The 26,972-nt window shown below is 45.7% G+C and overlaps 1 protein-coding gene across 7 annotated transcripts in view; it reads right to left on the bottom strand.

Moving 5' to 3' along the window:
• The window catches only part of ABLIM1 (actin binding LIM protein 1), a 258,566-nt gene that overhangs the window by 113,111 nt on the left and 118,483 nt on the right, over window positions 1-26,972 (bottom strand). For all 7 annotated transcript variants that reach the window (XM_053923090.2, XM_045191346.3, XM_053923087.2 and 4 more), the window contains 2 exons: window positions 16,290-16,424; window positions 1,481-1,664 (listed from right to left, as the gene is read on the bottom strand). In XM_053923090.2, the coding sequence (XP_053779065.1) occupies window positions 1,481-1,664; window positions 16,290-16,424 (319 nt within the window). The remainder of the gene's footprint in view (window positions 1-1,480; window positions 1,665-16,289; window positions 16,425-26,972) is intronic.

Below are 26,972 nucleotides of genomic sequence, written 5' to 3'. Positions count from 1 at the left end.
GACCAGGGCCTTCCAACCTGGCTGAGTCACTTCGTACTTGGGGACCCTCCAGAAACAGCTAACTAAGCATGAGAGGGGTTTTGTTTTTGGAAGACTAGAAACGGATATTTTTAAAGAGACCCTCTGTAAGGAGATTCCGGAGATCATCCAGGTTTGGTGAATCACTCACATCTAGCACAGCCTCTCATGTTACAGACAGGCAACCACCTTGGAAAAGTTTATTCACACAAGTCTCAAGTCAGCCTGGGAGGCAGGCCTGGAGCTCAGGGCTCCTGAACACCAGTGCTGGGCTGTCACACAGCCTGTGGGCTGCCGCCTGGAAAGGGAGGGGCCAAGAGGAATCTTTGCCTTTGGTTAAATACACAACAACTTTCAGCTCATTAATCCAAACATTTTAATTATGATTTTTTTTAAATGTATTGAGAAATGGGCTACTCATTATACTATTATTAAAATAATTTTATTATGAATATTTCATCTAAATCTTATTATGACTCATCTATAAGTATTATCTTGTTAATTAATTACATACAACTAAATTTGCCTCCCTAGAGTTTATACCTTTCTGGCTCACAAACATGAAATGCTGAGAAACAAAACAAAATACCTTCTATGAACTGTGGTTTTTAGACAGCACAGCAACATGGAACAACAATGTCCCCATGGTTCCGACAGTCACGGGATTGTCCCATTGGATAGGTCAGTACAGTAGCCGGCCCTGGTGGTGAATCTCATCCCCCTTAAGTTCTACAGTGTGCCGTACTCACAGCAAAACAACAAAAGCACACTTTGCCACTCACACTTCCTTCTCTCTGACAGATCGTTTTCACCAAGCTGGTCTGGGAAGATTTACCCTTGGAGATGAGAGATGAGCAGGGAGCAGGTGTCGGCAAACTTTTCTCCTAAAATACCAGCTCAGGGACATTTGTTTATACTTTGTGGATCCTCTGGTTTTCGTCACAACTACTTGACTCTGTCACTGTGGTTTGAAAGCAGCCATAGACAATTCATAAATGGGTGTGACTGTGTTCCGATAAAACTTCATTGACAAAAGCAGGTATCAGGTCTAATTGGGAGCATAGTGTGCCCACTCTTGCTCTGGAGAAAATGAGACTACTTTACAGACACGCACATGCACACCCACACACATGCGTGTAAGCACGTCTACTTCCAAGTAAGTCTTATCTTTCTAATCAGTTATGTCATCTCCTCCTGATGTTTCATTGCTCAAAGTGGTTTGAGACCTAGAGGGCTTTCGGGCTTGGTTTCAAGCCACTCACAATGAGTCCTATTATTTAGTAGAGGACATCATAAATTACTTTGTTTGACCAAGATGGATAATACAGTAGAAAAATAAAGAATTCTAAGGACACATCAGAAAAAGAATATTTTAAGACTAAACACGACTGAGACTCAAGGTGTGTGCGCCAAGCTGTGGCAGCGGAACCCCGCACTCCTCTGCCGGGGGTCCCTCACTTACTTGCAGATGGTACAAGCAAAACAGTTGGGATGGTAGGTCTTGCCCAGGGCGGTCACCACCTCTCCTTCCACGAACTCCCCACAGCCATGGCAGCGTGTCCCATACATCCTCTGGTAGTCCAGCGTGCAGAGGTACTCCCCGTTCTTTATGAAGAAGCCGCCTTGTGCCAGGTCGCAGCCGCACACTGCGGAGAGACAAGTTCACATCTGGTCACCGTCTGCCCAGCTGCTGGGGCAGTTGCCCTGTGCATGCTGTTCACTTACTCTATGATCTCAGTGGTTTGGGCTGAGGGGTGGGGACTGGCACAAAGAGCTATTTATTATTGGACTCTGATCTCTCCCTTGCCTCCCTCCCCTTTTTGTTTCCCATCCTTTGGGAGCTATGCAATATCTCATACCAGTAAAATCCATTGGCCAGGTCTCAATGACTTTCGTGTTATGTCTGAGATTCAGAGATAATCAAACCGTCTTTGATGGAAAGATGCCCTTGGTTCATGCTGTCTCAAATATGAACAAAGCTGTCCCTGGCAGTGCCATTTAGGAAAGGTACCGACTGCTTGCCCACACAGCGGCTTTGTCTGAGCCAGGATTGTTACTGAGCTGAGTAATAAATTCCCACTCCACGAAAAGCAGTAGCTGAAATGCCCAACGTCTATTTTTTCACACTCTGGAAATACTTTCCCATAGCTTTCTCTTCGTGCAGTAAATAGGAGAAGCCAATTATTTACCTATTATAGAACATGAGATAATAAAAACGAACAGGCAAAAGAGGAAAGAAGAGGGAACTCGCCCAAGATAAAACTACTGTTCGGGACCTCAGTTCATGCAAAGGGGATGCTTTGCTGTGTCTGGACTTCGGTGTCTCTTTCAACCCTGTGCAGCTGTGGGTTATTCAGACAGGGCAGAGAAGCAGGCCCTAGGATGCTGGGGGCTTGGGCCTGGTCAACGTGTTCAGACAAGACCAGAGGAGGCAGCAGGAACTTGTCCAAAAACAAAGCCTGAGAGTCAAGTTGTCTGCTGCCAAAGGACTGGGAAGCAACAGCCAATGCTGGAAACCTCCCTCTTAACCCCCAGTTCCCAAAGGTTGCGTGATGCCCATATGATTAAGGGCCTCAGGTCAAGAATCCAGGATTCTTCTGGATCATTCCTGCAAGCAGCTGAGATAGAGAGTAGATGGGGTATGAACCAATCACTACACTGCTTGCCTAAGGACCTACTAGAACTCGTCCAGGATTCCTCTAGTTCCCATGACTCACTAACGCATCTAGATGAACTAGTGTTGATTACAGTAAGATCCTGTCTGAGGTGACTACTTCCCCACCCTCAGTTTTCAGTCTTTACTAATTGCAAACTTTTTTTTAATCCTCACCTCCTGAGGATATTTTTTTCATTCCTGAGAGAGAGAGAGAGAGAACATCAGTATGAGAGGGAAATAGTAATTGGTTGCCTCTTGCACGCACCCTGACTGGGGATCAAACCCACAACTTGGGTATGTGCCCTGGCCAGGAATCGAACCTGCAACCTTTCGGTCTATGGGATAATGCTCCAACCACCTGAGCCACCACACCAGCCAGAGCACTAATTGCAAATATTAAAGACAGTCAAGGTGACATAGAACCTACAAAGAAGCTTTCCACTGTGGATTCATCAGTCTTTGTTCAGATCCACACTCCACAGCTATGACCTCCTTCTTTATAATTTCCAACCAGTTAACCCAAGATGATGGCCTGAGTCCATCGCACCCACACATGACCATCCTATGAATGTGATCACGTTACCCGAAAACAGCGCATTCACCACCTGCTGCCTTCTCTAACCTGCCGGAGTCCCCGCTGTTCTCGCACCTGCTTCCTCCTTACCAAACAGGTCCTGTGGGTTGAGGGAGTGTACAGATGGAAGGACCTCATTCTGACTGCAGATTCCTTCCACAGCAAGGAGCACAATCCTGGGGGAGGGAGGCACATCGCAGAATACCCTAGAGATTTTTCTTCAATATTCTTCTATGTGCATATCTTATTTTCCCTCAAGATGACAGCACTTTACGGGCAAGAGTCCTCCTCTTCACTTCTTTTGATTCTTCTTCAAGAACCTTCAACCGTGGTATCTAAGGAAATACTGGGAACACTCTTTTTGAATCAAGTTGAATCGAGCCTCAAACTCGACGGGTTCCCCTGGATTTCAACCTTCGGGGACATCAGTAGTTCGGTTGACTCATTTGCTCTTCCAGACCCTGGTGTTTCTCAAAGTCATGAGAGGTGCAAAGAATAATGCATTGGGACTGTGCATAGTAATTTCCTTTAACCTCTCCTTTCACCAGCTCCAGTAAGTTTAAAAACGCACAGATCTTTATAGAAAGACCTGGCAGCAAATGGGTAGTCGTTATGCCAGTATAGATTATTGAGACAGCTTCAAGACAACTTCTAAAGTTTTAGAGATTTCTTGTACTTGCTGCTTCCTTAGGGCACCTCTGTGCGGCCTTTTAAGTTCACATGGGTTGATGAAATTGACATGAACGTGATCAATGTTTTCTATTTAGTTTTGAGCAACACAAGAATTTTAATTGGGGACCAGGAGCCTTAGGTGGGTCCTTTCCTCTCATTTCTAGAGCAAGCACTGGTTTTTGGGTCGGGCTCTCTGCCAGCTGGTTAGCCCATCACAGGCAAAAGGAGTCCTTCTGAACTTGCTCCTGGGAAGTGGAGGCCCTGCAGGGCTGCAACCTCCTGCTCGTTTCCGGTGATAAGGGCCATGTGCTCTAGAAGGGCTACCTGCCCCACAGCCAGGTCAAAACCCTGCTCCACCCTGCCGGGGCCAGCACCATCCCGCCGCCCCCCAGCCCCCGTGAACTGCAGCTGGGCGTGGGGCAGACTCAGGTGTGAAACTCTGAACCGCTCCCTGGCGGATTGGCACTGTGGCCACCGAACACTTCCCATCCTAGTCCTCCATCCCTGACTCCAGCTAAACTTTGAAAGTACTTTATTTCATCTAAGATGTTTCTCTATTTATTTTCTCAAACCTTTTCTTCATAAAAACTACAAAGGTAGACTTTGACATAGTGTCTTCCCAAACCATCAGAGATCCCACTGCTGCTGTGTAGGGCGTCATTAAATCCGTCTTCTCTCCAAAAGCCAGAGAGTATGTTTAAAAGTATCAAGCACTGAAGCTCAAAAGAACTAGACGCTGCAGCCCAGAGCTCAAAATAGCCAAACAGAGACTCATAAACAGTAACGTGAGGGGGCAGCTTCCCACCAGAAATAACTACTCGCTAACGCATCATCCTGGAAGCAAACACTAGCCCTCAAAAAGACATATTGAAATAGTGTTTCACATTAACTTCTAAATGTCCATAAAAATCAATGATCATTGCTGGGAAAGAAGATACTTAGAAGTCCAACCAGATGGCAAAAATGGGCCCCCAAAGCAAGGCTTGTATTTAATTCACTTACTATTGAATTTACAATAGTAAGTGAAGAGAACTGGCTGGAAGGGAATCATTTTGGCACCTCTTTTATTAATAAAATCTTTGACTACGTACTAAGTGTGTTTTTAACACTAGTGAAGCTTCATGCGCAAACAATATTAATTATAACCAGCTAAAACGACAAAGATGTCACCCAGAATAATATCTCTCCATGTACCTGGGTTTTTTGTTTTGGTTTGGTTTTGGGTTATTTTTTGCCTTCTAAGATTTGGCCTATAACACAAACAGCATGGAGGGTGGTAAAGCCCTCCATGCTGGCACAGGGTACTTCAGTAATGTGGAGTACCAGGCACAGGGGCACAAGGGGAACCGAAGGCTGGCCGCACTCCCGGGACCTTGCTTACCCCAGGCAAGCCTATCTCAGATGAGCCCACGAGTATGAATTCTGGGCCCTAGGTAAATTTCATTGTGATCCATATTCTCTCCAATCCCCTTCCCCTTTTCCGTCCACAGAAAGATCTGGGTCATGCATCTTTGCCTTTTCTGAACTTCCAGGCACCATGGAGACGGCCTCCATGAGAGGTTCATGGGCGTCTGTAAGCTGAGCCTGGAGAAAACAGAGGAAGGCACAAATGCATTGCTATTTTTATCAGAAACCACACAAAGCAGTTAGGGGAGGCATCTATTCACTCTCCTACGGGACTCTCGTGCCCAACCTCCCCTGCACACCTCCTAATAAGAGACCCCTTTTATCAGGTGGCTCACCTGCTCCACTCCACCAAAGGCTTTGACTTACATACAAGGCCCCGTGTCTTCCAAATGTTCTTGTCACTCTTCCTGAACACCAGCGCTTCACTCCTGTCAACCTGACCCCCCCCCACCACCCCCCTCACCGGACGCACACCTCCTCTCACCTCCTGCCAGCGCCAACCCCACCCAGCCTCCCTGGCTTCACTGAGGTTTGGCCTCCTGATGAAATCAACAGCTTCCTCCCGATCCCCCCAGCTCCGATTCCTCAGGGCTGCGAACAATTATTGACATTTGACTCACATTGAATATATGCTGTCTTGTATTATACCTTATACAGCCACTGATTTTCTCCGTGTCTCAATGCAAGTTTATTAAAGGCAGAGGCAACTTCTTATGTTGCTTTCTATCTTCCACAATAGTTAAAGAGATGGCAAATTATTGTCCCTCTCTCCAGATCCCATATTGCTTTAAATCAGGCTGGCATCTGGACGGTGTGGGCAGAGCCAAGTTCCTCTGGCACAGCCTAAGGAAAGGGCACTTCGGCATGACTTTGAATCAGTCATCCTGTCTTTGCTTCTGCAAGTACCTAACTGGCATCAAGAAGATAGTGGCGCCAAGGTGGTCACTCCACCCCCTCCCAACCTCTCCAGTGTTTTAAGACTGAACTTCCTTAGCCACTGCAACCGACTCCGACTCAACCACTCAGGAGACCATTTCAGTTCACAGGTGCGATGCCATGTAGGGTCAGACAATACTCTACTTCGTGTTTTAACGAAACCAAGAAGGCCCTGACTACAGAGCGCAAGAATGCAGCTGGTTAAGCACTGTATGATTTAGGGAGCACGGAAAGAAACTAGAAGGGGATCACAGGGTAGCAGCAGGAATAATTTAAGCGCTGGGAGAGAGCGCTGAAAAAAAGTAGATGGAATTGGGATTAGAGTGAAGAAAAAGAGGTCCGGGGAATAAAAGTGTTCCAGCGTATGGTGGGTTATTTTAAGGAAACCAATAATAAAAATAGCTCTTTTCCACCTAAGGAAGAGAAAATGAGAAAAAGTTTACATGTACCAAGAGATGTAGGTTAGATAAACTTACAGACATGATCGTAGAGATGATAAAAATGAGGACAGACTCCTGAAGGAGACTGTGCCCGTTCTATGGTCAGGAATCATTTATGATAGAATAAATGGCTTTTCTATCCAGGATGGCAAGTATGTTTACCCTTTCAGACACGCACACGGGGATAATGTTACTTTCCTGACCTATACAGTTAGGTCAAATCACAGGGATGATATTGCAATGAGAACATCAAATTAATCATTTTACCACTTTCTAAAGTTCCATTTTGGAAATGAGATAAAAACATAAAGAGTTAGCTTTTATAGCATATAAATCAGATGATATAATTTTACTTTAAAAAATATCTAAGTGCAGACAACCCTTCATCTGTATTTTCAACCTCCAATTTTCATCCATTTTACTCCATAAAGATCCGTGCTTTTTAGAAATGACCCTGGAATGACCCTGAGCTGGTAACCCTCTCACGAACCCTCCGACGGCAAACATAGAAAGTGCTCTTACAGATGGGATGTTTTCCCCAAACCCCTTCCTGGAACCCGGCCTTTAAAGAATAATTTTAAGAAATAAATTGCAATTCATTGACATTAGAAGTTGTAACTTGAATTTTCCAATAGTTTTAGATGAATGCTTTAAAAATATTTTTAACGTTCATGGTCTCTCGTGATGGACTGAACATCACAGAGGCCAAGGGATTTTTAAAATCTACCAAAGGTAGCATTTTCTTCATCCTCTAACACAGGGTTAGTTCAGACTCCTGTTGCTAAGTGGCAACAATCTCTCCTAAAACATAGTTCCATGTGAGGCCTTCTGCTGAGCCAGTGCTACCTTGAGGGAAGAGTGGACATGATCTGATTTTTAAAAATTTCCAGAGACACCCAATGTTCAGTCTTTTTAAATCTATGTGGCTATAAATAACATATAACACTAGTTCCATTTTTGAAAAGAAATAAAGTTACTGTAATTAATGTTTAAAAAGCCATCTTTCAAATGACAAGGGGAACCTCACGGTTCCATTCATGCCTGGTAGAAACTTGCTTGCCCAAATGAAGGCCAATGTCCCCCGTAGCCACACACACCCCTGTCTTCCCCACGCACTGCCTTCAGCAAGGCAGCCCCCACCCCTGACCACAGCCAGCGCGCTGCCCCTTTCCAGCCCTGGGAAGTTTACTAGGCTCTCTGGAGCACCTGTGCTTTATCACATCTTGTCCCTTCCTCGGCAACATCCTCCAACCACAGAGCGCTGGGTGACCTCTGCAGCCTCTGACCTCTCACCTGCACCTGTCCTGCCACTGCCACCAGTCACGGCCCACTAGTAAGCACACCACTTGCCACCAGATCATGGGTTCTTCAGGGGTGGGAGCCATGGCACGTGTGCCCTTGACCCTCCACAGCCTAGCACAGTTGAATGCAATGGTGATAGATGCTCTATAAACATTTCACATGGTAAAGGTGTAAAGGCCATTAAGTATGGATATTCTCAGGTTGATTTATGCAAAAATTAAGTAACTTTAGTTTAAAAAAAAGAATGCAAATCTGCTTTTTGGAATAATGAAGTCCACTCAGTTGGCTTTTTTACTAGACGGAATTAAGTGGTTGTTGTATTTTCACCTTTTATCTGTCAGCTCAAACTTCTCTTCCTGGAGGGGTAGGGGTTGGGGGAGCCTTTCTGGACCACCTGCCCCCCCCCACCACAAAGACACCATGATTCTCCTGGGGCAAGCTCACATTTCCGCTCATGCAGCTCCTTTTCTTTTCTCTGTATCACACAAATCACAGTTAGTAAGTCACACTTGTGTAATTATTTGCATGTCTGATGAACATCCTGTCTTAGTCCATTCAGGCTTCTATAGCAAAACTGTGTGGCTTATACACAACAGAAATTTATTCCGCACAATTCTGGAGGCTGGGAAGACCAAGATCAAGGTGCCTGCAGATTCAGGGTCTGGTCAGCGCCCGCTTCTTGGTTCACACATGGTCGTCTTCTCTCTAGGTCCTCATGTGGCACAAAAAGTAAGGGAGCTCTTTTGGCTCTTTTATTAGAGCACTGATCCCCTTCGTAAGGGCTCCTCCCTCCTGATCTAATCATCTCCCAAAGTCCCCACGGCCAAATACCATCGCACTGGGGACTGGTTTTCAACATATGAATTTGGGAGGGGAACGAAATAATTCAGCCCATGGCATATCGCTTTGCACCTACGGGTGCAGAGAAACCGTATGATAGAGGGTCCTATACCCTTTCTTCTTTTGTCCCATTCAGAATTCACAGGACACAGCTAGATACTGTGACTTTTCATCTCTATGTTAATACTAGTCAGGAATGTTTAGAGCATATTTTTATATCTACTCTTTAGCTGAGTATTTCATACCTAAATTCTACATTTAATGAAGCTGTTCTACAGAAAAGCCCAATTCCTGGGAGATTCATAGGCCACTCCACCACACACCAATTTAAGCCTTATATCCACCAGTTTAAGTGGTTCTCAAATCTGATGAGCCCAATACTTAGAGACTTTCATAAAAATGCTAGACCCCGAAGATTCAGACGCTACTCAGTGAGACTGGGGCAAGGCCAGGAATCGCCCCATCAGCCAGCATCCGGGTTATGCTGGGGTAGCTGCTTCTCAGACTGCACTTCAAAAACTCTGCCCCACGGTGTTTATAGCTTGCAAGCCACATCCGTGGTATCTCCACATACATCACATCTACTGAGGTTCTCCTCACTTCTCACTAAGGGTTCTGGTACTTGTAAAGAGAATAAAGAGAAACAGAAAGTTCTAGAAGCTTCCAGGCATAGCAGAAAGGGTATCACTGGTTCTCTGGTACACTGTAAATACTCTTTCCTGGAAAGCAAGTGGGACCCACCCCATAGCCCCACACAGGCCTGTCAGGGCAGATGAGGGGACCCTGAGGGGGGGGTCTAGAGGGAAAGGCTGAGGGACAGTCCACGTGTATAAGAGATGGACACAGGAAGGTACCTCACAAATGCCACTGCCATCACGAAGAATGGTGACTCGAGTCCTCACACATGGCTTCAACGTGGACGAAGGTATTAGGCTGTTGACCTCACCTGTGTCTTGGTTGATCTTAGCCACCAAGGAAGGGTTCCAAAAGGAACCCTACTTCTGCCCTCTGGCTCTCGCTCAGTGGACATCGCTTCTCTAGACACCATCAAAACCCCCTCTCGGATTAGAGGAAAGGAAAAATAACGACCAGGGCAAAGTCGATTCTTACAGGATACTTTTCAAATCACACCCAAAATGTCATGAGTTCAACCACATTAGCGGCAGACAAACCTCCCCAAGTGCAGTTTTCTCATTTGGGATGTCACAGTTAGGACAGGTTTTGGACACGTCCCAAGACCTCACCAAAAACAGCCTGGTCCCTTCTGATGCCAAGCCAAGCATACAATCAGGATACGTGTCGCAAAAACTTCCAATTTCACGTATGTACCACCTTCACTATTTTCTTTCCTACAGTCTTGATATATCTATTCTATTCCCTTAATGCTGTTTTTATTGTTGTTCAGTTACAGTTGTCCCCATTACCCTCCCCCCTACCGTTGCTATTCCCTGCCCTGTCCAACCCCCGCTCCCAAAACCAGTCCCCACCCCACTGTCCTTGTCCATGGGTCCTTTGTACATGTTCCTCAACTTGACCCTTCCCCGTCTTTCCCTTGTTATCTCCCTCCCCACTCCCCTCTGGTCACTGTTCCTTAATGTTTTTTTAAAGCTCATTTTTATGAAGTACAATTATTTAAAAAGGCAAATGTATATCACCACCATAAATCAAAACCTCAGTGCCACTTCCCCTATAAAGAATCGGTAGAAATAAAAACTAAATAGTGTTGTTAAGTTTGAGCTTTGACGCCATTGCCTGGTAAAGGCCCCAGCCAAGAAAGCTGTTCTTTCTTTGTTACAAGGATCCTTCTGTTTCATGAAATCAGAGAAATTAAAAAAATAAAGGATTGGATAAAGGAGATGTGGTACATACATGCAATGGGATATTACTCAGCCACAGAAAAGATCAAATACCGCCATTTTCAAAATTTCCATGTCTCAATGGACCTTGAGAACATTATGCTGAGTAAAATAAGTTAGTCAAAAAAACCTGAGAACCGTATGATTTCACTCATATGTGGGATATAAAACTGAAACTCTGAGACACAGACAGAAAACAGTATGGCGGTTACTGAAGGGAAGCAAGGGGCAGAAAAGGGTAACAGGGCCAAATATATGTCGACAGAAGAAGATCTGACTTTGGGGGTGGGCGCACAGTGCAACATACAGATCATGTGTCATAGAAATGTACACTTGAAACCTATACGATCTTATTAACCAATGTCATTCCAATAAATTTAATTTAAAAAGAAAAAAGATGACATATTTTGTTTCATTGTGTGAGAGATGCTTTGTTCAGGAAACACAAAAACCAATTTCCTCTTCTAAAACTAAAAACTACATCAGAGTGATCACTTCATAAGGCATATAAATATTTAATCACTATGTAATACACTTGAAACATATAATATTGTATGTCAACTGTAATTCGAAAATAAATTAAAATTTTTTTAATATAAAAATAATAATTAAAAAAAACCAACTTTCTCCTTCCTACACTTAAAGAGACATCAGGGTGATCACTTTGCAAGTTATATAAATGTCTAATCACTGTGTATACACCTGAAACTAATATATGTCAACTCATTGAAAGATAAATTTACAAATATTTTTAGAAAAGACATTGATTGAAATCAAGCCTTGGTGACCTGGATTTAATATTTTGGAAATAAAAATCCATTATTAGTATATCACTCGATGATAAACATTTCATTCATTCATTCATTCATTCAACACATGTTATCGAATGCCTACTAGAAGCTCAGCTCTTTCCAGGGCCTGTCACAAACCCCCTGCCCCGCCGATGCCTGCATTCTAGTGCAGAGACAGAGAATCAACAGACAAACCATACTTTACGTGAGCTGTATACAAATACATACACATGTACACACAGACGCAAATACATACAGCTGTACATATCAGATGGTGTCAAGGATGACCTCTCTGATGAGCGACATTTGAGAAGAGACCCGGAGGAAGTGGCACATATCCAGAAAAACATCTCGCCAGACAAAAGGAACAGTAAGTACAAAGTCCCTGAGGATGTTTGGTGCTCGGTTTGTTTAAGATCGATTAAGCGGGCCAGTGTATCTCAGCAGAGCCAGCCAGGGAGAAAACGGTGGGAGATGAGGTCAGGCAGTACTAGGAGGGAGGAGCCTTGAAGGTCAAATTAAAGTCTTTGGATTTCACTCTGAAAGGCTAGAACATTCTTTGGAAAGGTGACAGAACACGACTCTTTAAAAGGATCACCCTGGCTACCGCACTGAGAATAAACCGCAGGGGGAAGCAGAGGCAGACACAGAGAGGCTTAACAAAATTATGAATCCAGGCAAGAGGGGACGGTGGCTCGGGGCAGGATGATTTTCTCAGGGACGGTGATAAGTGTACATATTATGAAGCTGACAAGATTTGCTGGCGGATTACTTGTGGCATGTGAGAGAAAAGGAGGGGCTAAGAATGACAGATTTTTTAACCCAAGCGACTGGAAAAAACACTCTTGATAACTGCTCAGATTAGAAGACCGCAGAAGAAGAAGTTTAGGGGCGGGGATGGTGCTAGTAACCAGGAGTTTGGTTTGAAATGCTGACTGAAGATGCAGGGAAGGCTTTGCACATACCAGTCTGGATATCAGGGGAGAGTGAGAGACCTGGCAACCGTCGGGTGCAGGTGGTACCTCGCCACAAGACTGGATGAGCTCACTGGACAGTGGACACAGAGAGAGATGAGGTCTGACTGTGGGGCACTTGGAGGGTCCAGGGTCAGAAGATGAAAAAAAAAAACCCTCTGGCAATAGGACTGGTTAAATGCTCGCTCTAAAGGTGCTTGCAAAAGCCTGCAGCTGGCCTCCCTCCTCTATAGGGTCAACTCTCCCATAACCTTTGTTGTACAAATTATTTTCGCAGAAAATCGATTCTTTCTTGATCAAGTTAGGTGAACTTCAACATTTGCTTTCTTAAGAAATAAGCTTTCATAGACACGAACTCAGAGTGGTCGAGTGCTATAAAGAGCCAACTAACAAGTGAGCCGGCCCTAGCTTTATGGATGCCGGCCAAAGACACGAAACACCCGCGGCAGAAGCAAAAGAGTTTATCAGTCGCAGCACAGCAGGTAGCATGAGCTTCTTCTTTCTGACTGGTTGTCCAGGTCCCCCAAATACCCCCAGAGGCAAGGGAATTAGGTGTGGCTAGAGGCTGCCCTGGCAGCGGGTTTCTGTCACAGCCCAGGAGCCCCATGCTTAGGGAACCCCAATCTTTCACCATGAGCTGCAAGCAAACCTGTCCACCTTTGCTCCAGAGATAGATATTTTCTTCATGATACTAGACAGCAAACAAATCAGGCCTCTGCTTTAGTGAGAACTACTATCTCTAGTTTCTAAGGCTGTTTGCTGTAAATCATCACTGAGAAGATAATTCAGAACAAAAAGTTACCGGCGCCTCTGCTCACAAGAGATACGTGGACAATTATCTCCCAACACGAGCAGAAATTGTTAAGTGGTGCATTTTGGAGAACTCATGGGCCCTTATCCTGTTCCAGTTAGGAATTCAAAACCTTAACTATTTTAAAAAATCAAAATTGTATTTACTTGACTAGACAACACTTTAACCTGGTACATAAGTTGAAATATAAAATGTTCAGGATTACAAAGGATGGTATAAAGCAGTTTCTCATTAGTTGTGAGCATGTTTCTATCACACCTATTCTTCTGGCATCGTGGTTAATTCTGCCTCCTAACCAACTTTCAAGTGACTAAGATTCCCTAAACAGGTATTAAAAGCTCAGCTCTTAGGGAATATAAAATAAAACAGGAGTTTTATTAGTTTTTCTACTTAAGCCCCCACCCACATCTGGTTGGCCCAGGCAAGCCCAGATGACAAAGCTAAGGGTCTAAACCAGAGTAAAAATACTAAGTAGTGGCAACATTTTTACCAAGAGCTGCCTGAGAATAGACTTCAGCACGGTTCTCTTATCTGTTGTATCTGCCAGACAGACATGTAGCTCTGTAATCAATGATACATAGCTTTACTTACACTCTTTCTTTTCAGAAGATCACGTTTCTGTCTAGTTACAATTTGAGGACATATGTCACAGTAAGCTCCCGATAAATCTTGTTAACAAGCTATGCCCATCAAGCCTTGAAATGTGACTAGTCCAAATTAAGATGTGCTGTTAAGCTAGTATGAAAAAATGATAAAGAGAATCAAATATCCCAATAATTCTTATATTGGTTACATGTTGAAATAATATTTTGGGTGTATGGGGATAAACGTGATGTATTATGAAAATGTATTTTTTGACCTTTTTAATACAGCTATTAGAAAATTTAGAATTACACATGTGGCTCTCCTCATATTTCTATCGGACAACATGACTCTAGAATTTCGGGAAAAGGCAAAAACTTGCTAGAATATAAGGCAGGAGGAACTGAAACCACTTCCTTTGGACATTAAAGAAAAGGGAGACCCCAGAAAGCTGGAGACATAAGACAGCAGACATCGACAGATTCAGTATGAGAAAACCACAATTTATAATAGATGGCATTTATTTTAGTAAAGTTGTGTTAAGTGAAAAACAACTCCTACAGATAGCAAGTGCTCTCAAAATACGATGCAATTTATACAAAAATTCAACTTTTCAGAAACACATTGACATGAAACAAAGGATATGGTACAGCTTTCCAACATAAATAACTCACGTTCAATCCTTAAGTTTAAACTAGAAGAGTAAAGAGCAAGGAAGCGCCTACCCCACGGGGGGGAAGCAAACACCTTGATGCACAGCATGGGGACTACCCTGGCTCGGGACTAACGCTTTGTACTTTCAACTCCAAATACAAAACACACAGAGGGCTGCAATTTTATTTACTTCCTACCAAATCTACCCCTGGAGACATGCCCCAAGAAATTTATGAGCAAAAACTAAAACAACATATAATGCTTGACTCCAAGTTAGATGAACTGGTTAGAACCAGAAAATATTTGTCCTCTGACATGTTACCCAAGGGGCTGCGATTCGGTGCCTCCGGGTTCTATGTTACAGACAGGACAGTGATGCGTATACAGACTCGGTGAACCTCAGACCAGGTCGACTGAAATACCACACCGTCTCGTCTTTTTATTTTACAGAGGAGAACATGGAGCCACAGAGGGACAGGGAATGTGCCTGAGGTCACAGAGCTGCATTGTGGCAGTGGTGGGACCCAAGCCACCTGGCTTCGTGGCATGGTCTGCCCCCTGGGTGTGTCTCTGGTGCTGCCTGACAACCGATGTGGGTGGTCTGAGAACTGGGGATTTTTTCCATCCTTTCTCAGGGGTTTCAGGAGGATTAAGGACCCTCTGAGATGCACGTGACAGCCTTTGGTGATCTTTGTTACGTTCAGTGGGAGTCAGGCTCATGCCCCTCTTCCCCTAGCATCTTCTCACCTGAACTATAGTGCTCTTTCTCCTGAAAGCTGATGCGCAGTGAAAGAAACAGCTGTGGACGTCAGAAAGCCCTGCCCCGCCTTTCTTCATGTATGGGAGGGTCTCTAGGCAGCCTGGAGCTACCTGACAGCTCCCTGCCATGGACGGATGGCTTAAGATGGCAATACAGAGCCTTTGTGCCCTGAGAGACTTAAAAGGAAACCTGGTTTCCAGGGATCAGGGTGGGCACCACGGGCAGAGCACAGGGCAGGCTCGTGGTCTTGTCCCTGTTCTATCTCTCCTCCCACACCCTTCAGCCCTAACCTAAGCCACCCAGACATGCCCTCAGCTCATGGCCTATTTCTCAAATAAGCACAAAGAACTACGCTCTCTTTTTCCCCACTCAGCCAGGCCGTGGCTCCGTGCATGACAGGTCAGCATATTCGATATCAAGATGCCAACAGCCATAAGCCCCACAAGGGAGGCTTGTTAATGGAAATCAACCTCCAGCTGGTAGCTTCCTGGATGGGAGGTATTTTTCTGCTTGGAGGCCATCCAAGTGTTCCTGCTTAATTCTTATTTCTCAACACACACACACACACACACACACACGCACACACACACACACACACCATACTCCACAGGAACCAGTGACTCGGCACCCCGATCTCACAAGTTTTCCAGCCCCTCCTGTAGATACTAGCTGTTGGGACAAATTTACTTTGTGGTAGGAGACCCTCATTTCATAGGAAAAGACATAAAAAGTACAAAACACAGAAGTGCATTTTCACTGTGCCTCTGCACTTGTCCCCCGGCCCAGGTTCAGGAACCTCAGTGAACAGCCAAAGGCCTGTTACCCCTGGTGTTGGGGTGACTCAGTTTCCCCCTTGCATCTAATCCAATCCCCGCCTAGGGAAGGTGAATGATTCCCGGGCTTCTGACCATGTTCAGTTATCATCTGGTGACTTGGTGTGGAGTTAGGGGGTGGGGCAGAACCCCAGGCAGGCCCTGATAGGGACATGCCACTAAGCCAGGAAGGAGGCACCATACCTTTGCAGGTGAAACATTTGATGTGGAAATGTTTGGTCTGGACCCGCAGCACTTCGCCCTTGCATGGCTCCCCGCACTTATGGCAGTGAATGACAGGCTTCTCGGACGGGTGGTGAGGGTCCTGAGGGTGGGCCACTGGAAGGAAAAGGAGAGATCTATGTGAGCAGGAGGGATTCCTACAAAAGGGGTCATCGTGCACGTGCACAAATATCCATGTAATTAATCAAATGAGCCGTATATGAATTCCTAAGTGTGACCTGAGCCCCTGCCCCCATGCCATAACCACGAGGACACACACTTTAAATAAGAAAGCTGTGGCTTTAGCAGTCCCATAGGGAAAACATGGGGCTGGTTCCACAGGCACCCAGCAGGTCTCCCTTCCTCCCAAGCTTCTCTAGGTCTATATAACCACGTCATTCAATATATGATCTTGTTCGGTTCAATGTTTTGTCATAAGTCTTTAAATGCACACACTGTAAAATCCTTGAGGATGGGGACCATTTCTTACATTCGTGTTTTTTCTACCCATTTGTACTTTTCCGTCCTTCACCCAGCTCCTCAGCCCACAGCAGAATGTTCACAGGCCAAAGGACTCCGTAAATGTTTATTTACTTAGTACATGCTGGCTAGCTTCTTGTCTACTGTACCAGAGACAGTCCTGATGTTACTTTGGATACTTGCTTAACCTTCTGGAGGCCTGTTATGAGCCTCCTATTTTGTGCCCAGTTCCTGATACACACACTGCAGGCAGTAGTTAAAAAAAAAAAAAATCAGTAACCACGGGGCCCTCTCCGAGGTTTGCAGGTTTCCTCTCCTGCAAAACAAAGGGGGTTGGGCCAGGTGATTTCAAAGGTCTGTGCAGGCCCTGAAATCATGGGGTGGGGCTACAGAGACTATCCTCTCAGTTCCCAGAGTGGCTGGCAGAGAGTACTGCCGCTGCCCTGTGGTGGTGGTGGGGGAGTGCTGGGGGGGGCTGATACTATTTATAGCCTCCTCTTTACAAACAGCAGAGAGTCATCAGCGACAGGACACCTGTGGCCTTAAACTAGCCAAGGGTCTTCATTCACCCTGCGGTTTCTCCAGCCAGAGAAGGTGGAGGCCCTTTTTGCTACTAAGTTCCTTTTCTGATCTGAACTGTGTGCTATATAAAATGTTTTACATAAGTAGCTACGTGAGCGTGATATGGGATAAGAACAATGAACCTAAAATGAATCAACCTACACAAAGAACAAAGATGATTTTTTTTTCTCACACAGTAAAACCAGATTGGATGAGGGGGAGATGTGGGCAGATATTTCTGAAACTCAGTTTAGAAAAGCACCTATAGCCAGGAGCTCGTGTCCACTGCAAGCATAATAGCTCATTGTTTCTCTCAGGCCATGGTCATGTTCTTATTCCTCCTGGAAAGAGTTTGAACAAGACAGTCCAAAAAATCCATTATCAGCTAAATTCTCAGAAACAAGGTTCTTCTTGTGAGATTGAGAGGCAGAACTGGTGTTGTTTCGGGTTGAACACCTGATCCGAATTCTCTGCTCGGGTCCCCGGGAGTGTCCCGCAAAAGTACCAACATTGCGTTACACCTGCACTTCCTTATCTCCCCACTGGGGCTTCTCTTGGAAACCTGTGTTTGCAACAGAAGCCAGCGTTATCTAAAGGAGTTATGGAGAAGCATCCTTTCAAGACCTCTAAACAACCACTGATTTTTAATGTTGCCTGAACATTAAAAAAAAAAAGTTTCTGTTAACAATGTGTACTTCAGGTGCTAGTGGAGAATATGTGAGTTTCTCTTTTAGGTTAATTCCTGCTTCTGCACAATTTACAGTAGCCAAGTGCTAGAAGCAACCTAAGTGCCCATCAGTAAATGGGTGGATCAAAAAACTATGATACATTTACACAATGGAATTCTACGCAGCAGAGAGAAAGAAGGAGCTTATACCCTTTGCAAGAGCATGGATGGAACTGGAGAGCATTATGCTAAGTGAAATAAGCCAGGCGGTGAGGGACAAATACCATATGACCTCGCCTTTAATTGGAACATAATCAGCAAAAGAAAAAAGCAAGCAAAATATAACTGGAAACATTGAAATTAAGAACAATCTAACAATAACCAGAGGGGAGGGGGGAGGGGACAATGAGGGGAAGGGTTTACAGGAACTACTATAAAGGACACAGGGACAAAACCAAGGAGGAGGGGGGAAGCAAGGGAGGGAGGTAGGTTTGGCTGGGGTGGGGGGGAGAGGAAGGGGAAAAATACAGACAACTGTAATTGAACAATAAAATAATTAAAAATAAATAAATAAAAATAAAAAGCAACCCCCCCCACATATTTACAATGTAGGTATCACCACAATAAATTATTGCTATTTTTTTAAAAAAGTTAATTCCTGCTTCCTATAAGAATGAAGGAAACTAATATTTATTGAGCATCTACTAAATACCAGGCATGGTGTAGGTGGTTACACAGAACTCATTTTATTACATCCTGTCTCTTCTCATCTCTCTCTTTCCTCTCCCTCCTCCCCTCTGCCTGTGAGGTGGGTAATATTGTTCCCATTTGACAAATGAGAAAACAGAGTCTCAGAGAAGGTGAACAGCCCGCCCAAGTAACAGTAAGCTCAAAGATCTAGAGCCAGGTCTCTCTGACTCCCAAGTTCGTGCCCCTGCCTTACTACATGACTACATCAGAAAATTGTTGTAAGTCAGGTGATGACTGTTATAAGTCAGGCAGTAATTTATTTAGCCGAGTTCAAGCTCAAGTGCAGTTCTAAAAGCGGCAGCTGGGACTCGGCTTACCAAGGGAGCGGACACAGTGTGTGCAACAGTCACGCAGCTGGGCACGCTGCCCACGTGTAATCCTCGAGGTGGCTCTGCCTGTCCCGGCAAACAGAGCCCGTGTGCCTGCCACGCAGGAAAATGCAGACACCTCAGCCCCACCAAACGGAGTTGGGGATCTGTCGTTTCAGTGAGTTCCGCAGGTGACTCTTGGGCATGCCAGGCTTTAGGGACGATTTCCCTTTAGAATTCAGACAATATGGCTGAGCGAGTTACAGACAAGAGTGAGGGTGAGAGAGAAACCCACGAGACCATCCTCTCCAGAAACAGCGCTGAGCACAGCGGGACTCTGGATGACAAGGGAGAATGCGTTTTTGGATAAGCGATGGCACTGCCGTTTCTCTCTCAACATGGGGATTTTTTATAGCTAAGCAAGCGGCCCATGCTGAGTAATGACGAGGGAAGGAAAAGATCGTCTCACTTCTTGGCTCTTCCCTTTGTCTGCACGAAGGTGCCAGTGCTACTGCTGGCAACAGCTGCAAAGGTCAGAGCTGGGATCGGCATCTGCGTTTTGCAAGCATTTCCCTTTGGAAATATATATGACACTGTGAAGTCCTCCGTGCCCAGAGACGACCTTTCGTTTTCACCCCACGACGAGCAGAGACTCTGTCATGTTCGCCTGCCTTTCCACCATCCATCAGCCCAGGCAGAGACGCACATCAGAACCACCTGCCTGTGAAGAAACGCGCTGTTCTTATCAGGGGATGACAGAACCCAGAGGCCAGCCGAGACTCAGTGTTTATTTCATCCCAACCCAAACCGGTGTAGACAAAAGACTCTCCCTCCTTTTTAAAGATTAGTTAGGAGGATCAATTTACATAACAGCCTTTGGCAGTTTGGTTTATACCAAAAGTATGTTCCTTGGCTTAATTCTACATTTTTGAAATACGCTGAGTCAGTTGCAGTATAGCGATGACATTAATTCCACGCTCCTCTTATTTGCCAGCTGGCGCTATTGCTCGTTTTTACTTAATTGCTCCATCTTTCAGAGCCTGGGTGGTCCCTGTTTATTCTGCTGAGAAGGAAAATGAGGAGCAAAGAACTTATATTCCTTACCCAAAGTTACCAGCGAGTGACTGGCAGGGCACTCGGGCCTCCCGGAGCTGGGGCAGACATGGCTAAAGCCCTCCGCGGCTCCTCAGCGCATGGCTAACATAACAGGAGTACAGTGAAGAAGCAAAAGCGTGGCTGCACATGTCCTGAATAGTGAGGAAATAACGTGTGGAGAACCAGCGGTCTATTTGTCTGAAAAGGTAAAGCAATTCCTCCACTGCATAATGCCCAGTTTGGAGGGACTCTGCCTACTCAGCTAAAATAGCCTCTGACAAGGCTGGGGTTTCACACCATCTTTCACAGTCAAGCAAAGTGGTCACATTCCCCGAACTCCGGTGCAGGACAGGAACCAAAATTGCATTTGGGATGCATTACTTTTGAAATGCGTATTCGATATCTCAGGTGATGAGACTGGCAGATTGAGACCATTAACGAAACCCCAGGAACCTTCGGTGCCGCCAAGAGGAAGGTCACAGAGATTCGGCAGAGCCTTCTTGCTAGTCCCAAACCAGCCTCATCTTGCCTGGGCTACTTCCATCGGAGCAACAACCAATGGGGCTAGACCCCCAGAAACAGAACATCTGAGAAAGCATGTTTGAAATGTGTCATCTTAGCAGGTGACTATCACAAACCCATGCCTACTCAGTATGAATTACAACTTGCCCCAGGTTACCTGAAATACTCAGAATCTCCCAGGTATCAGATTCGTCTTCCCAAGTACCCTTCTCTCTCAATAGCATCATCACTCCTTCACTCAGCCTTTGAAACCACACCCGAACTGTGTGCGTGATAGCTTTCAAAGCCCGTACATCCGCATCATCTCATTTTACTCTTACAAGAGCTCTATGGGGTGGGAAGAACAGGACCACCAACCTCCTTTTACAAAGGGGCAAACTGAGACTCAGAGGAACGGAGTGATTCACCCCAGGCGACACAGCCAAGAAGTACAGAGTTGACAGTGAACTAATGCGGTGCTCGCCACACCCAAACAATCCCCTAATCAGTGAAGCCTGGCACCTAGCAGTTGCCCTTGATTTTACCCTCTTCTTCATCTCCCACTAAACTCTACTCTCACACCCCTTAGTCATCCCTTCTCTCACCACAGGACTCTAGCCCTCAACTCCTTTTCCTCCGGCTGCTGAGTTTCCTACTCCCTGGCTCCTTCTTCGCCCCACCCCTTCAATGTGGGCTGCACGCAGTGACTTCTTTCCCAAGAGAACGGTATAGAAAGCTGGGGGGAGGTATCTTTGCACTGGACAAATCTGACAGACACTACCTCAGCGAGGTGGTCAAGGTCAGCTTCAACAGTGACAGTCACGTTGACGGCATATACCTTTGATAGCATATAATGAACATTGGCTCTTTGCCTCTGTGATCTTTCTTCCACAGAAATCCATAATCCTAGTCTAATCATGAGAAAATTCCCAAAGTGAGGAACATTCTACGAAAACTGGACCAGTGCTCTTCAAAATTGCCAACGTCATCAAAAACAAGGAGGAAAGTCCGCTTGTCAGAGTCAAGAGGACCTTAAGATGACATGATGACTAAATGTAATGGGGTGGCCTGGATGGTATCCCACGACGGAAAAGGGCCATCCGATAAAACTAAGGAAATATGAATGAAGTATTGACTTGATAATACAGGGTCTGGCACAAATAATGCCCCTTTTTTATTACAAACTCTTTTACTGCAAAATTGCAAACATGTAATTCTGTAACATAACAATATCACACTCAAGCACACCATTTGACACTTTAGGTGAAATGTTCAAATTAAAACTATAAATTATTACACTAGCAGCCACACTCCAGCAGGCCTTACTCCTGCCAGACCCTGGATATCAATATTGGGTCATAAATTATAAAAAAAGTGTCATGTTAATGTAAACTGTTACAAGTATGGGAATTTGGTTGTTAGGTATAATACATAGAAACTGCACTATCTTTTCAAATATATTCTATAAATCTAAAGCTATTTTAAAAGTAACCTTTGTTGAAATAAAAACAGTAACAAGAATTGTCTGGTAACTCTCCCGATCCCAGTGCATCAAGGCTGACGTTCCAGCTTAGCCTCAGGGACTTCGCTAACACGGCCCCCACTAGCTATTTAGCCACCTCCGAAGAACGGCACTTGCTGGGTGTGTATCAGGGCGCTAGGTGGTGTTAAACTCAGGCTGTCCGGCCCCAGTGAAAGCACACTCACACACTACTATTTACTTGTGTCACATGCAGACCCCTCCATGGCTGGGCCTTCCGACCACTTCCCAGTCGGCGGTCTTCATTTCCCAGGATCTTCCATCCCGGTGCAGGCCTCCCTCGGAATGGTCTGCCTCTCCTCGTCTGTCCAAATCAAACCTGACCCCCAGGGCTGGGCCCGGGGCCTGGCTCTACTCTGAAGCTTTCACTGTGGCTTCTGTTGATCCAGTATTTCATTTTCCCGTAAATCCTTCAGCACCAAAGACCTGGACTGTCACTCGGCACTTCATTTCCTCTTGTCTTGTGTTTACTTTGCCTTTCTTTCACAGTGCTCCAATCCTGGCCTTACAAAACTGCAAGCTTTGGGCAGTCCCTCCAAATTCCCGGGATACTTCTGATTTCACATATCAAATACGTTGCATTGTCATCTCCGCACTTCTCAGTTCCATGTGTGGGTCAGGGAAAACACGGTTCCCACCCAATGCCACTACCGGGGCATCTGCCACATGAAGCTGAGCTGAAGACATCTTGATGAATAACTCCATTGTATTATCATAACAGGTGCAACTTGTTGAACATTTACTATGTTCCAGGCACTGTGGTCACTCGTTCATACCCACAGTCACAGATAATCCTCTCAAATGCCGCATGGGGGTGCTGTCTTATTATTCTTGTACCGCAGGGGAGGACCCCAAGACTGAGCTGGAGACGTTGTTTAAGACCACACAGTTAAGAAGTCGGGTGACCCCAGAGCCCGTGCTCTGGAGCCCTGTGTAGGGGATTTCTACAGGAAAGTCGTATCCAGCACAGAAGGAAATCAAGCTAATGCAATGCATGCACTGACTAAATTCTGGTGACCCCAGCTCAGAAGTGGCGAGCACTCAGCTGCATCATAATCCCAAAGGTAACACCTGCCAGTAAATAAGCAGATGGGAAATAACGCTTGAAATCTTAAAAGAAACTATTCCAGGCTGCGGCAGTTTACGGGAAGGGCGATACAGCAAGGACATGCAGCCCTTTGTGAAGAGGGCCCTTCTCGTCCTGAGCAGAGGCCTGGTCTGGATTTGCAACCACGGAATGGTATTCCGCTGGTGGGGTTGGTTTCCGCGTATTCTCCTGGGAGTCTGCATTTCAGAGCGACTGCTTCATTACCTAGAATGTTTTCTGTGCTTCTACCCCACTGGTTCCCACTTAACTGTGAACACATCCCGGAGATGTGTGCTCCCCACTCCCACTGCTTCTCTCCACCTCCTACCACCTCTTTTTGTGACGGAAAAGCACTAGTTCGGGGCCTAGGAAACAAGAAACTCAAGAGCTTAAATAAATGCATAGCGTGTTTAATTTGCAGTTTACCTAAAAAGTCCATTTCCTGCTGTGGCAAGTGGTAGTTCCTAGAAGCTACACACTGTTACCCTGTTATTAGTTGTCCAACACGCTTCTTCTCTGTAATTGGCTTGCACGACCTAATTTTCTTAGCCCACGTCGGTTTGGTTAGAAGAATTACTACCGAGCACAAAGCACAGGGCTGCCTTGGTGCAAACACTCCCAGCAGGTGGGCAGAGGACGGCTCTGTCGTAGCTTCCCCGCCACCTGTGGCTGTCCATGTGTATGAAGTCCTGAGGCTTGCTCTGCCTTTTCTGAGACAACACAATAGGTCCTTGCTATTCCTCTAAATATAAAAGACGCTGTCAGCCATCAGTCAGCTGGGCTCCTGATTATAGAAATAGCCCAGGCTCAAATCCAGTTAATCTGATTCTCCCAAAGCACGGAGGTGCTAGGATTACAATAATTCGGACTGAAATTTCCTCCTTGGTATTCACGTGACGCATTTGCCCTGATGTGTTACACCTGCCTTCTCTATATAAAGGTTACTTTTAGAAAGGGATTTAAATTCGGCATGGTGCCTTCTCCTCCTCCTTCTAAAAGAGTGACTCCGTAGCCACACTTGGAGGCTGGGATGCCGTCTCAAGGTGTGGCCGCTCCCTGTGGGCACTTGCTAATGGACCTCCCCTTGCCTTTCTCTGACCTCCCCTTGCCTCTCTCTGACAATACTTACTAATTGGGCTTTGGAGTACAGTCATTTGTATAAAGTCCCACCTCTCCTCCAAAACTGTAATTAGAAAGGATCTCGGATTAGGAGTTAGGAGACCAGATTCCTGGACCGCCTCCCCTGCCACGTGCCTCCACCTGCCTGAGACAGTAGAGACGCTAAGAATACAGGTTCTACTGCACAGGGTGGATGTGGAGACAATGCGAGGTCATTTCCCCCTGGGGGCCCTGACAGCACCAGCCTGGCATGCAGATGCCCGTGTCAGCTGAATGTCAGCAAAGACTGTCACTAACCTGTATGAGCAGGAATTTCTGAAGGATAACAAAATCCCTTCTGAAATTTGATATAGCTTTATAAGGTCACCCAGGGCTCTCGAATTGTCCCTGCACAGCAATTTCATTTAGAAATGGATCGAGTCAGACGACTGGGCAGTGGCTTCAGTCTGGATCCTGCTGGCAGAACACCACATCTTTAGGGACTGCCAGGAGTCACCTCTGTCCTGGCTCCAAGAGTTGGAGGGACCGTGGTCTCAGTGGAGCCATCTGTGCAAATGCAAGCTAAGAGACAGGGTCCCAGTCTACTGGGGCCCTGTGACGGGAGTTAGCCTAGGCACGGTGCCACCATCGCCTGCTACTCCTAATTCCTCACTAACACATGAACTCCTCCCACAAAGGTATATATTTGTTTTTCACCAACATTTCTCAACCCTGACAAATGTCCTCATTATCATTTCATCTCTGCTGCTCTGTTGGGAAAGAGCCCATAAAAAGACAAATAAAAAAAAACCCTGAAAGACACCATCAGACCCAGTTCCCATCTCATGTGGGAGTTTTCACAAACACAGCTTGCCTAGAGCTGCGTCAACACCACTATCAGCACCAGAGATTCAGCAGAAACTTAGAAGCAGGAACTGCCTGTACGTGCTCCCTCGCCAAGAGGACAGGAGGAGGGTTTAGGGGACAGTTAGGAAGGCACGGACTCTGTGCCTTCAAACACTGTGGGCCTTTGGCTCATTTGTTCAATCCCTTTGCCACACAGCATTCAGAATGACCTTTTCAGGACGTAATTCAAGCAGATCATGTCACAAGTTCAGCCCTCCAAGTGGCTCTCACCTCACTATCCAAGATGTCCTGCTGTAGCCACAGAGCCCACCCACCTCTGCAGATTCTTCTCGTACCCTCTCCACATGGCTCCTGAGCTCCAGTTCCTGCTGCTTCAGGGTCTCCACATGTGCCCTTCTCCCAGAAGGCTGTCTCCCAATTCTTTGCAAGGCTGGGTCCTTCTCCTTCCGGTCTCCCCCTGAACCACCATACTAAAGGCAGTCTTCCTGCCTCCCTGCCTTCATCTCTGTCTACTCTCCTTATACTTTATACCACCATCACAACATCCTAGGTTTTCTGCCACAGGGTAACTGCATTGCAGTCCCAGGGTCTGGCACAGCTCCTGGCACAAGGTCTGTGCTCCATTAACATGCGTTCAATATGTTCATTTATTTGCTACTACCTTGGTTTTCTGTCCCTCTTCCATGGAAGCAGTCTTTGGGTGACATTGAAAGTTGGTTGAATACCTTGGGTTCACCAACAGTAGCTGCAAATAGGTAATTTTGATGATGGCAATAAACTCCACTAATGACAGAAGGTAAAGGAGTTGCTTAAGTTTCTGACCCAGAAAGAAAATCAAAAACAAAAGCTGAAGGGATGAGCTTACAGATGGGTCCATCTCAAATCAACCCTGGCTAAACTTCTCTGAATGAGAACCACGCAACGAAATACAATTTCCAGCTGGGGGAGGAGTCGAGGTAGCACCAGAGCCTTGGAAAAGCCACATGTGGTGTCCCCAGAGCGTGGCATGATGACGTGGAACAGCCAGCAGGCACTGCCACAGAGTGGGTGGACAGCTTCCTCCAGTCAGAATCCCAAGCACACCTGACTTCCACTCTCAAACACTTTAAAACAACTGTTCTTAAAAGGTCTACATGCTCCTCCACCAAATCATTATTAGATATCTCATTCCACTCCACAGCATAAAGATCAACTAGAGTCATCTGCTCACTTGCCAAAGGGATGTGGGCATCTAGAACCCAGAAGGCAGCCTTCCTTGGGTTCTAGCAGGGATAGCAGGAATTACTGGCCACGGAAGCCACTCCTGTGGTCCTGAAGCAGCGTGGCATGACAAAGCTTTATGAAGTCTCGCTTTGCTTGAGGTAAGCTGCAAAGAGACTGCCCAGCAGGAATGGTGGCCTTCCCTGGTTCCTCAACCCACCTATCCCAGCCCTATTTTACTTGCCTGGGTCCTGAAACTGATCACTCCACGTCAATGAACACGTTGTCCTGATTTTACTCAGCCAAGAGCAATAATAATAGTAGCAGCAAGAGCAAACAATTACTGAGCGCTTGCTATGTGCCAGGCATTGTTTTAAATGCTTTACATGTATTGATTGATTTAGTTTTCACAACAGTCCTATGAAATCGGTACTATTAATGTCCTTAGTTTCTGGTGAGGAAATTGAGACACAGGGAGGTTAAGTAATTTGGCCAAGGTTCCATAATTAGC

Source organism: Desmodus rotundus, chromosome 4, assembly GCF_022682495.2.
Source record: "Desmodus rotundus isolate HL8 chromosome 4, HLdesRot8A.1, whole genome shotgun sequence".
In the NCBI taxonomy this organism is placed as follows: Eukaryota; Metazoa; Chordata; class Mammalia; order Chiroptera; family Phyllostomidae; genus Desmodus; species Desmodus rotundus.
Note: the sequence above shows the minus strand (reverse complement) of the source record. Positions and strands in the feature narration are given on the sequence as shown.